The sequence below is a fragment of the Geotrypetes seraphini genome, chromosome 11 (assembly GCF_902459505.1).
Source record: "Geotrypetes seraphini chromosome 11, aGeoSer1.1, whole genome shotgun sequence".
In the NCBI taxonomy this organism is placed as follows: domain Eukaryota; kingdom Metazoa; phylum Chordata; class Amphibia; order Gymnophiona; family Dermophiidae; genus Geotrypetes; species Geotrypetes seraphini.
The window spans coordinates 111,417,144-111,429,494 of NC_047094.1; the positions used below are offsets into that span (position 1 = coordinate 111,417,144).

At 42.1% G+C, this 12,351-nt stretch overlaps 1 protein-coding gene across 3 annotated transcripts in view; it reads left to right on the forward strand.

Annotated features, from left to right (window-relative positions):
* The window catches only part of PREX1 (phosphatidylinositol-3,4,5-trisphosphate dependent Rac exchange factor 1), a 346,652-nt gene that overhangs the window by 257,125 nt on the left and 77,176 nt on the right, over positions 1–12,351 (forward strand). For all 3 annotated transcript variants that reach the window (XR_004541127.1, XM_033963869.1, XM_033963870.1), the window contains exons 17-19: positions 1,004–1,096; positions 7,893–8,041; positions 11,649–11,734. Coding sequence is in view for 2 of the 3 variants with exons in the window: in XM_033963869.1 (XP_033819760.1) it covers positions 1,004–1,096; positions 7,893–8,041; positions 11,649–11,734 (328 nt within the window). In the remaining variant the exon portion in view is untranslated. The remainder of the gene's footprint in view (positions 1–1,003; positions 1,097–7,892; positions 8,042–11,648; positions 11,735–12,351) is intronic.

Here is a 12,351-nt window from a genome sequence, read left to right on the forward strand (position 1 = left end):
CTCTTTGGGTTTTGGTCAGGATTGGTCACTCTGAGAATGGGCTGGTTGATCTGACCCAGTACGGCTATTCTTATGTTCTTACATGAGCCAAGTATAGGACAATGAAGCCATTGTGACATCACTGATGAGGTTGGCTCTGAGGCACTGTGGAATGAGGCATTATGACATCACAATCTTAGTTCTGGAATGTTGCTCTCATTGGGGTTCCAGAATCTTGCTATTCTTTGAGATGCTGGAATATTGCTACTCCTTGGGTTTTGGCCAGATACTAGTGACCTGGATTGGCCACCGTGAGAACGGGCTTCTGGGCTTGATGGACCATTGGTCTGACCCACTAAGGCTATTCTTCTGTTCTTATCTCAAAGATTTTTATTTCAGGTACTTCTTATGATTACCTGATTGGAATAAAGTGCCCTACTTTCAAATTAGCATCCCTCCCCCTCTATAGCATTTCATGTCTCCTTTCCTAGCCCTACCATGTGCAGCAGCTCATGTCTCCTCCCCTAACCTCTTCCTGGTGGGTCTGCTGCCACTACCACCCTACCCCCACTTGGCCTGGAAGAAGGAGGAAATTTGCATAGTGCAGGACCTTTAGCACAGGCCTATGCGTAGGGTTACCAGATATCCGGATTTTCCCGGACAGCTTTTCAAAACCCGGCACTTTGCTGGACCCATGTCAAGCTCTCCTTCCTTGCTTACCACTTCGCACCAGGCCTGATGAAGAACAGATCAGATTTTGCCTAATGGAAGAATCAGCTCTTCTAGGACTTATGTATTTTGTGAAACAGATTTTGTAATGTGACAAATCAGTAGATGAAGAAGCAGCTTTAGAAAGAACCGTATGCTAATGTTTTCACCAGAATTGGAAGTGGGAGCTTTTGGAAATCCATATGAGTGTTGCAAGGTAGAGTTTTGTAAGCTCTGGACAGAATTATTTGTTTCTCAAGCCACGTTTTATGATTGGTGGATTGTTAAAATATCTTTTGCCTTTTTTCTTGGACAGATCTTGCCTCAGGAGGAGGACTATGGATTTGCCATTGAAGATAAGAACAAAGCTATTGTGGTCAAATCAGTCCGGCGAGGATCTCATGCTGAGGTGTGTTCAAAAAATTTATGGTGATTTCATTTCATCATTAGCAACAGGAGAGTAACATTTGAACTAATATAAAATAAGAGATTTGATCTTATAGGCAATAATTTAGTAAAGTTATTTAATCATGTATGTGGCCACATAACACGTAAATGGCCTAATTTCTATAATTCCAACTGGCATAAATGTATGCACTTTGACAGTAGGCATATATAGGAGAAGAGTTTGGGCAGGTAGATTATAAAATGTTCTAATCTACTTGCATATTTAAAAATTATAAGCCCAATATTCAAAGCGATGTAGCCGGCTACTGACCCGTTAAATTGCTTCGTTGGGCTAGCTGCTAATATTCGGTCAGGTTTATTGAATAAATGAGGCTGCGTAAAAGTCTGTCCTATTTTTCACAACATGGTACCCGACCTATATGGCCTCTGAACTTCCACCCTACGCCCCAAATTGCCACTTCACTCACAAAGAGAAAAGTAATTACGTACGCCCTCAGGACCCGTCCTCCACCTAGAGCAGTGGTTCCCAACCCTGTCCTGGAGGAACACCAGGCCAATTGGGTTTTCAGGCTAGCCCTAATGAATATGCATGAAGCAAATTTGCATGCCTATCACTTCCATCATATGCAAATCTCTCTCATGCATATTCATTAGGGCTAGCCTGAAAACCCGATTGGCCTGGTGTTCCTCCAGGACAGGGTTGGGAATCACTGACCTAGAGAACACCCTAAAAAGATCTTGCTTGCACTACCTGCCACGCCTCTGGAACAAACTTCCTATACAAATTAGATCACTAGAAGGTCTACTGAACTTCAGGAAAGCAATAACAACTCACCTCTTCCACTGACCTCTATGAGAGAAGACCATACCATGGCCACATTGCGTATCATAGTAACATAGTAAATGATGGCAGATAAAGACCTGAATGGTCCATCCAGTCTGCCCAACCCTACATGCTCCATAAAAATTGTCCTTTTTCTTAGATATTTCTGGGCCAGAGACCCAAAGCCCTGCCCGGTAGTGTGCTTAGGTTCTATTTACTGGAGTTTCCATCAAAGCTCACCCCAGCCCATCTTAACCATTTCAGCCATCAAAGCCCTCCCCAGCCCATCCTCAACAATGTCCACATACGGGACACATACCATACTAGACTGCCCAGTGCCGACCCTAGTTCCATCATTATATACCCATTATTTTCTGATTAGAGATCATCCCATGCTCGTTTGAACTCTGTCACCGTTTTCTTCTCCACCACCTCCCTTGGGAGCGCATTCCATGGATCATTTGTTTAAGCTATTGCTTATATTGCCTAATAAAAAGTTTATAAAGAGCGGGGGAGGGGGAGGGGCGGGAATGAGTGAAGGGGATACGGAAGAAGTGGGGGCGGGGAAGGGGGTGCCATTGCCCCGGTCACCTCCTACCCTTACTACGCCACTGTGTGGAAGTATCTGCATTGTTTCAGAATGCACGTACTTCATGCACGTGGAGGAAGTGTTCCTGGGGATAGGGACTGCAACAATCTATTCCCCCGGAAATCTTTACACTGTTCTGCCAAGTGTCTACTTTTTGTGTACCTGTAAACATGCTTTGGAAAGTCTTTAGGAAATTATACCCAAAGCGGTCCCCTGGACTACATATTAATTTAAAAAATATTAATTAAAATAATATTAATAATTAAAAATATTAATTAATATTAATTAAAAAATTTCTGTAATGGCCTGTTTTTGGAATGCATGTGATTTTGGCCTTAGGAGGAGGTAATATGCTTTTGAAGCCTATAATCGGCTAATTCTTTAATACACAACCCACTGCAAATAGCCATACTTTTAATTGGAGTTGGGATGCTTTTCTTATCATTTGCTACAGCAGATTCTACTTGCTGGATTGTTCATTTAAATTCTGCAGTCTGAGATTTTTCGTAGAGGTCTAAAAATATGAGTCTCCATCCCCACCATTAAAGCTAGAGTGCGCACAGAGAAGGCTGGCAGCTAAATTCAGGTAGCAAACTAAAGACGCTCCAAGGGTCGTCAAGTATGGGAAAATCAGATCTCCAATCTACTGATAACAATCCCAGACTACAAGATGTTCTGAAAAGAAATAAAGACTATACTTTTCAAGAAATCCCTGAAAAAGTCTTAACACCCATCTTCCTCCTGACTCCCCGAATATACCTGATCTACTCTCTATTGTCTCTGGAAATGACCAGAGATCTCTATAACTCTTTTGTAATCCGCCTTGAACCGCAAGGTAATGGCGGAATAAAAATCTCTAATGTAATGTAATATTGGTGGACCCAACACGGACTGTGTTTCAGCATCAGTCGTACGTCTGCATCGGGGTCAAGCAAATGATGTGATCTCTCAAAACCAGTCCAACTAGGTTGTCCCAACTTATTAAATCAAAAACCAAAACTTCTACAACAAAGAAAGGACCCCGATGCAGGCGTACTGATGCCAAAACACGGTCAGCGTTGGGTCTGCCAATAAAGAGCTTTCGGTTGCTCTCTACTTGATGGCCCATGGTGTTTCTTTTGTTTTCTTCTCTATGCTACGTTCTTTGACCCTCTCTTTGTTGCTGTTATTACCTAAATTTGGGTTTCAATAGTGCACTTAGGGCTCCTTTTATGAAGGTGCGCTGGCAGTTTTAGCGTATGCACCGGATTAGCGTGCACTATAGTGTGCGCTAGCCGAAAATCTACCGTCTACTCAAAAGGAGGCAGTAGCGGCTAGCGCGTGTGGCTATTCTGCGCGCTAAGGCCCTAACACGCCTTCGTAAAAGGAGCCCTTAGTTTATACAGCAGTAGTGCTTATTGGTGACCCGTCAAAAGCGCGCCGGACATTGGCGTGCTGACAATCCCGCCCCGACATTTGTGCACAGGACAAATGCGCACTACCTCTTCTGCCACTTTCAGGCCTTCCCCATTGCACTCTAAGGGAGGGGTGGGGGGAGCCCCCCCCACCTCCTCCCCACACCTCCCCCCACTTCACTTACAACTCCTTGCGCTCCCGTTGGGGGGGATGTGGGAGGGAAACCCCCCCCCCACTACACTGAAAACTCCTGAAGACCGAAAATGGGAAGGAGAACGGGAGTTTTTAGTGTACTGGGGGGAATTCCCCCTCAACGGGAGCGTCAGGAGTTTTAAGTGTAGTGGGAGGGTTCCCCCTACACCTCCCTTCAGAACGCCTCCCTTCAGAAAGGCCTCAAGCCAGTGGAAGCAGCGGCACGCATTTGTCAGGGTGGGATTGTCGGTGCGCCAATGTCCTGCGTACTTTCAATAGTGTACCGTGCTTATTTGTGTGATTAGTGCAATGAAGGGCAGTTACGTGGTAGGCGTTATTCTATAAACAGTGGGGGGAATTCTATGAGGGTAAATCAAAAAGTAAAGGCAAAATGCATTTAACGGCTTTAATAGAAGTAACTATGGCCAACTGAACATATCACCTTTCAACAAAGTCCCCAAGCAAGATGATGCATTTATTTTATCGTTCAACTAGCTTCTGCAATCCCACAGAAAAGAAGTTTTTCGGCTGCTCCCAAAGCCAGGTGTGCACCGCTTTCTTTATTTCATCATGATTTGTCTTTTGCTCGCTGGGTCGCAGTGATGCACCCATGTCTCGTCGCCAGTGGCAATTCTCTCCAGAACGCTTGGATCTTCTTCATACCATCTCGGGAACTGGGTTGCAACCTCCACAAGCTGTTGCTTGGGCAGATCAGTAAGTTGTTTGGGAACCCATCGTGCGCAGACTTTCCTGTAACCCAAGTCATCATGCATTACAGTAAATGCAGGCACATAGCTGATATCCAAATTTGCAGCTGTTATCCGTCAGTCTTCTCTAATCAAGGCATCTGCCCTGTCAATGTGCTCTTGTGTGTGCGATGTTGATGGGCAACCAGAACGACCTTCATCGGTTGCATTTGTTCTTCCCGCTTTAAACCTTCCGTTGATTCATGGTGCTATGTCCACTATCCAACAGGCAATGGAAGTTAAACGAGGATGTTTCAATCCATCCTCCTTTTTCTGCAGCCATATGATAACCCTATGTGTGAGTCCTTTGAAAATTTTCCTACTCATGTACATCAGAACTGACTCCTGTTGTGTCGGAAAGTCTTTGTACAGCTGGCTTCCATTCCTACAAACATTGTGCAGGATCTGTGATATGTCAAACTGTAAATCACCTGAACCCTTCATGCTCACAGCTGACCTTATTTCTGTAATGACTGCTTTAATGAAAGAGGAGAAAACAGAAATAGATTTAGACATGTTGAAATTATGAGCAGGAATTTCATTGACTCCCACCTAATTTTCATATCAATTGATTACAAAATTGCATGATACTGTATTCAGTGGTTCCAAATCCGCTGCAATAAATTAAGTCTTTGGTACCTCCTCCATGGAGGAATCTTCTTACATTGACGAGATATGTTATCATTATTCTGCTGGGGTAATATTTGCTGAAAGAATGATCTCTCAGGCATTTCTTTGGACGGCTGCCTTTTGAACTTTTTTGCATGAAAATCTGTATGCATCTGGAATCTTTCCACTGACCGGTTCTGTTGGAGACTTTCCAAGGCAACCTCTTTGTGACTTTCGACAATCTCTTTCTCCATTAAACATTTAGAACGGGGACGTCCAGTCCTTAGTAAGACTGAACAACATAGCTCACCATAAATTATTTAACTGTATTTGGATAATGTCAAAGCTGTCGAGGATGCTTGCATGTAATGTCTCTTGAATTAGTTGTACTGTAGTTGGCATCGTCTTCCTTTAGAAGACCAAAGTTGGATGGACAGAATAGTAGAACAGTGGACTAAACCAAGAGATGAGAGACTGATTTTAATGTTAAGCAGCCTGTTGATTTTACCTGAAAATAACTTTGCTGGTTTGACTGTTTCAAAAGATCTGGAAGCCCACCGTGCATATAAAACCATATAACTATGTACAACAGAGAGCATTAGGTCGTGGCCAGTGATATTAGGAACGCTTTTGTTCCCTTTGTGCAGTATTTGAGGGAAGGTGCCTTGTACGGAACAGATCCCGGTTTTCCTGGAGTGGAAGAATGTCATTAGAAAATGGGGTGTAAAATAGTTGGGTTTCTTGGATTTAGTTGCAGAAGTATTTGGGATTGGGACCAGAGATGGTAACTTCTGCCATCTTAAAACAAAGGGGCTTTTTGTTTTGTCTGCCGAGCATCAGTCTATTATTGAAAATCTTAGAAAAGTGATTGGGAAATAATATTTAATCATTTCCATAACACAGCAGAAACTTCATTACAGTGCTCGTCCTATAAAGAAATCCACAGTTCAGGATGTTGATTTGGAGAGTACAGTAGAACAGTAACCATCTGAAACCCTGGTGTACCAGATCAATTGACAAGACCTCAGTGATTAATGGAGGCATAGTGATGCACAGAGATACTGAGAAGCTCGTGGTTGGTCCTAAAAGTACAATTGCATTGGCTTCCTTGGTGGTCACACTGCACCAAATAAAAGATGGCCCTGCCAAAATCAGGTATAGAAATTGGTCACTTGCAAGGCCTGTAGTCACATGCAGGGCCGGTGACCTTCAGGAGGAAATACTGAACCTGTCCAGGACCAGTGAAAGAGGAAACACAGGGTAGCAAGCAGAGGCTTGAGAAGGAAGTTGAGGAGGTAGACAGGTAGGGAAGTAGAGTGGGGGGGGGGGGGGAGAGAAAGAGAAAGAGAGATGGACATATAGGGAGAAGAATAGATGGAAATCCATACTCGTCATCAATTGTAAAAAAAAAAAAAAAATGGCTGAACAGATATGACCATTGATGTAATTTACTTGCTTACTTTTGGGAGGGGGCAAGAAAATCATATTGGCAGTGGGGGTTGGGGTGGGGAAGGAGACCAATTCAGCATTAGCACCTGCAACATTTAGGGTGGAAAGCACCCCCACCATGCTTACCTCAGTAGATATAACTGTACTGAACGTCACCATTCCCTCTCCCCCAAAATGTGGACTTGTCATTGATACTAGACTCTGGCTGCAGTAACCCAGAACATCGGTGAAAGTAAGCGACAAGTCACCCCCCGAATTTCATTCTTTCCAGCCAAACTCCAATTCTGCCATTTTTAAGCACTAACTACCATTTATAATACACATGTCCATTTTTTCTTCCGGATTTTCACATTCCTTTGTACAGACACAATTTACCTGCAAACCCCCAGAAAGGGGCTGAAAGCACATTTTTCCAGAACATCATAACATTCTTATTTATACTCCACGTTTAACATTTTTTTCTCGCAGTCCCATTTTATTTAGAGACAAGGGTAAGTCTGATATTTTTTATCCTGTAGCGATATATAGCAAGTCTGATTAGAGTGAAAATGAGCTAATTAACATTTTTTTAGATTACCTTGTAGGTGGGAGAATGATTTGGTCTTTATGGATGGTTGGGTTGCCTGGAAACGCCAGCTCATTGTCTGTGCTGATGGGGCCTGTAACTAACCAAGTCACACTCACCTGGGAGTGTTTAACCTTCAGAGAAGGTTTCTGCATGACACAAATTGATGCCGCGCTGTGGAATTAAAGAGCAAAATTGCATTTCAATCAAGGACAGAAATTAGTAGCAGTGATGCTAATGGCAGCTTGAAGTAACATCTTTTCTGCTGGTACCTCTGTAAATCAGGGAATTAAGCACTTTGGGAGTGAGTGTTTTTCCCCCCACTTTTACTCAGCCAAATTTTTGTTTACCTGTGGGACAGGGTCATAAGTTAGGGAACTATGAATTAAACTGGGAAAACAAATGATAGCTTTTGCTCTTGATTTCCAGATGGCGGGGCTGCAGGTTGGGAGGAAAATTTATGCCATGAATGAAGATCTGGTCTTCCTGCGCGCCTTCCAAGAAGCAGAAACTATGCTCAACCAGTCTTTCGGCTCCCGGAGGCCTCTCAGGATCCTAGTGGCCACCAAATCAAAAGAGTACGTTTGCAAAATAGATCCAAGCTTAGAAGATCAGTATCTGCAATGTCTTCCATTTCATTTTGTACTTTCTGAGATGTCAAGTTGGTAATGATTGCTATTATGCATAAATTATAAATACAATTACTATATGCATTTATTGGAAGTGTGGTTCTAATGGTATGTTCACCTAGTCCTATAATTTACCTACAGTTTCAGAGTCCTATAAATAACTTTTGACCCAGTATAGAGAATGACACGGGGACAAATTTTTCCCTGTCCCTGCAGGAACTCAATTTTCCCATCCCATCCCCACAAGTTTTGTCACTATCCCTGTCCCTTTCCTGTAAGCTCTGCCTTAACTGCACAAACCTCAAACATTTATGATTTTAAAGTGTTTGAGGCTTGTGCAGATGAGGACGGAGCATAGGAATTGGTGGAATGAGGCATTATGACATCACAATCTGAGCTCTAGAATGTTGCTACTTATGATTTTAAAGTGTTTAAGGCTTGCGCAGATGAGGACGGTGCTTAGGGATTGGTGGAATTAGGCATTATGACATCACAGTCTGAGCTCTAGAATGTTGCTACTTATGATTTTAAAGTGTTTGAGGACAGAGCTTAGGCATTGGTGGAATGAGGCATTATGACATCACAATCTGAGCTCTAGAATGTTGCTACTTATGAGTTTAAATTGTTTGAGGCTTGTGCAGATGAGGACAGAGCTTGCAGGAATGGGGCAGGGACAGGAAAATAACTCGCTGGGATGGGACAGGAAAATGAGTTCCCGCAGGGACAGGGAAAAATTTGTTCCCATGTCATTCTCTAACCCAGTATTCAAAATGATTTATATGGGTAATAGAGGCATTTGCCTGGTTAAATCATGCCAGCTGGTCTAGCTGTTAATATATAGCAGCCACTGAATATTAGCATTGACCTCTGTAGCTCTATGCAGTTGGCCGCTGATTTTATAAAGTCTGTCTAAAGTTAGACGCCGAATATTAGTGCCTAATTTAATTGATCAATAGACTTAATTGGTGCCGATATTGGCCCTCAACACCTCTTTAATTGGACTTAATTGAAATTTAGGCACCTAACTCAAAAAACCTCAATTCTATAAAAAGTAGGCAGCTAGCCCAAAGTGCTTACACTAAAAGTGGGCGTGGTTAGGGGGGAGGATCACTGGCGTGCTTTTGAATTATGTGCTTCTTTGTGCATTAGGTGCCATTAGGCTCTGATATCGGCACCTAATCTTTAGACAAAGAAAGCCCTGGCCTAAATTGGGGACGCTTAAATGGTAGGACGCCGAGTGCTGCCTAAGCGTGCTTAGGTGATGCTAAGCGCGATTCTGTAATGGGCACTTAAGTTTTTTTTTATTTATTTATTTATAAGTTTTCAAATATATTCACAAGAATCCCTCTTGTTACATGAAATACAGGGAAAGCAAAAGAAATTTTTCTTTTTAAACATTTTTATTATTTTATTAAATTACAACAGTGTAATACATTTGATTGAAATTAGTAAATTATTACAGAGAATACACTATTTCAAACAAATAATATATAGAATCATAACTATGCCCACCCCTTCCCATCAATTATTAATAATAATAATAATACTAAACATAATATGAAGATTTAATATCCATTTTTCCAGTGCCTTTCTCTACCCTACCCCCCTCCCATCCCAGATGTGTAATGAAAGAACTCAAGGTAATATATTATCTTTTAATGTGAAGCAGCAAATATTGCCAATGGACTCCATATTTTGTTAAATAAAACATTAAACCCCAAACATTCTGCGTTCACCTACTCCCTCTTCTACGAAACCACACTAGCGTTTTTTAGCGCAGAGAGCCGCGCTGAATGGCCTGCTGCTCAAAGGAACTCAATGAGCATCGAGAGCATCGCAGGCCATTCAGCGCGGCTCTCTGCGCTAAAAACCGCTAGTGTGGTTTCGTAGAAGAGGGAGTAGGTGGCTCCTCATAGAAATACCCCAATAACTCTGAAATGAACTGCATAAAGCATTTTGAATATTGACGCCAACGTCCTTTGATCAACAGTAAAGATTTCTAGTCTTTTTTCCACTTTCTGCTTTATTCAGACGCCACGTTATTTTCTAATGACACGCTCAAAGTTTAGCAGACCTGTGACCTGTTTTGAGTTGTTCCAGTAGTTTGCTGAGAAACAAATATTCCAATGATATTTGAATTCCATGGTCGTTGTTTTTTTTTGTTGTTGTTTTTTAATTGACAGCATTTAATTAAATCATGAATATTTAGCGCTGCTATCTGATAGCGATTTCTGCTGCTGAATACTTAGGTAAGAGTCGATGGAGGGTGGACTGCACTACTGCCATTGTGAGAGTGGCAATATTCAGAACACTATCCCGATAAAACTATGATGGCTGAATATTGGTACTTTCTAGATCAGTGTATCGCAAACTGTGTGCCGCAGCAGATTCCAGGTGTGCTCCGAGACGCCGGTATAAGAGAGTCACTGACGCTGGCTGACCACTTATAGGATTTGCCTCTCACAGAGGCATGTCCTGTAGGCAGTCAGCCGGCGCTGACGTCTCGCCTCTTCTCCCCGCGCCTCCCCTCCTCCAGGATCCCCCACCGAAGTGACGGGATCAAGGTCGTGGCCAGATGGGCCTCCGCGCATGCGTGAATGCCGACGTGATGACATCACGCATGGGTGCCTTCCGGCCAGGGCACTGGGTTTAGTGTGCCGCCGGCCAAAAAGTTTGCGGGATTTCTCTAGTTAATTTGATAACCTTCTGGCGACGCAAGCAGCAAAACTTAACCACTCCACCTCCAACCTGTTGATATCTTAACCCAACCCTTCCCCCTCCTCCTAGATAAATTCTCCCCCAAAACCTCCATTTAAATAATCTCTTCCTCCCCAAAACACCAACCAAGTATTCAGATCCCTGAAATGTAACGTAATCTTATTTATACTCTAACTGTAATCTATTTGTTATATCACACAGTAACGTACAGTCAATTTAATATCCAATTTGCAAGTTCTTCCGGAATTAATCCAGTTACCTCTCCTCCCTTGTAACCAAAAAAAAACAACAAAAAAAACCCCAAAACTGTTGTAACTTCACTGGAAATGTCCAGTTAGCTCTTGAACTGCAAAGTATAGGCGGAATAGAAGTCCCTAATGTAATGCAATGTAATGTAACTCTGCCCACATAATATCCGGACAGTGCTGAATCAATCCAGAAGGATATTCAGCAGTCATATCTACACTGATATTTAGTGGAAGCCAGCTCAGATATCTGAATAGTGGCAGCTGGTATATGGATATTTCTTTCTGAATATCAAAGCCTAAATGTATCGGCAATTGAGCTTTTTACCTGAGAAACGGAGTTTGTGCTAAGAGATGGATTTTCTTACTGGGAATAGGGACAGTTCGTATTCATGACATTTGTATTTTTATTGTTTTGAGATACAGCATCTGAACTTGAATTTTTTTTCTCTTATATGCATGTGTGCACTTAACAGGAAAGAGAGGTGACAATGCTAAGTCAGAGCACTGCATTATTTATAACATTGCACAAAAAGTACAACCAGTACACCTGGGCTACATCATCTCTTTTTTTTAAATTCTATTTTCAACAGGATTTTAAAAATCCCAGACTCTTCACAAGCCCTTTGTTTTCAGATAAGAGGAACGGCGCCACCCTACGTCCATGCTGTGGCAAGAGGTAAGAGCCAGCCCCTCCAGAATGGTTGACATGAGCGCCTCAGCTTGGGATGGTCAGGACTGGTCTCCACAGATTCTTCCCGGGGTCTAATAGCAAACGGAGTGTATTTAAAATAAAATAATCTGATTACAAATCTTGTTGAAAAGTAGAACTTTAGCCTACAGGTGGGTGCGTTGTCAAAATATAATTTCTGATTTCCAATGGATGTCCCTTCTGAAGGTTGGAAAGTTTACTGGAGAAGTGGTCAGTGCTGATATTTGCCTATCCATAGATTACTGGTTATAGATATAGGTCATTTTTGGGTAGGATGTTTGTTTCAAGCAAGTAAACAGCAGTCCTGGTTTGGTAATTACATTAGTGGAGCCAGGTTGACCTACGGCGCTTTTTGGAAAGAAATTAAAACTGTACTAGTTGATAGAAATTACAAAATGTATTAATTATTTAATAATTGCAACAATTCTACTCTGATTATCCTTAAGAAATATATTGTACTTTTGCTATTTGTATTTTGTACTTCGCTGATTGTCCAGCTTTCTTCGATGTAAACCACTGAGAAGTTGTCAGATTGTGACGGTATAGAAAAATAAAGTTATTATTATTATTATTATTATTTTCAT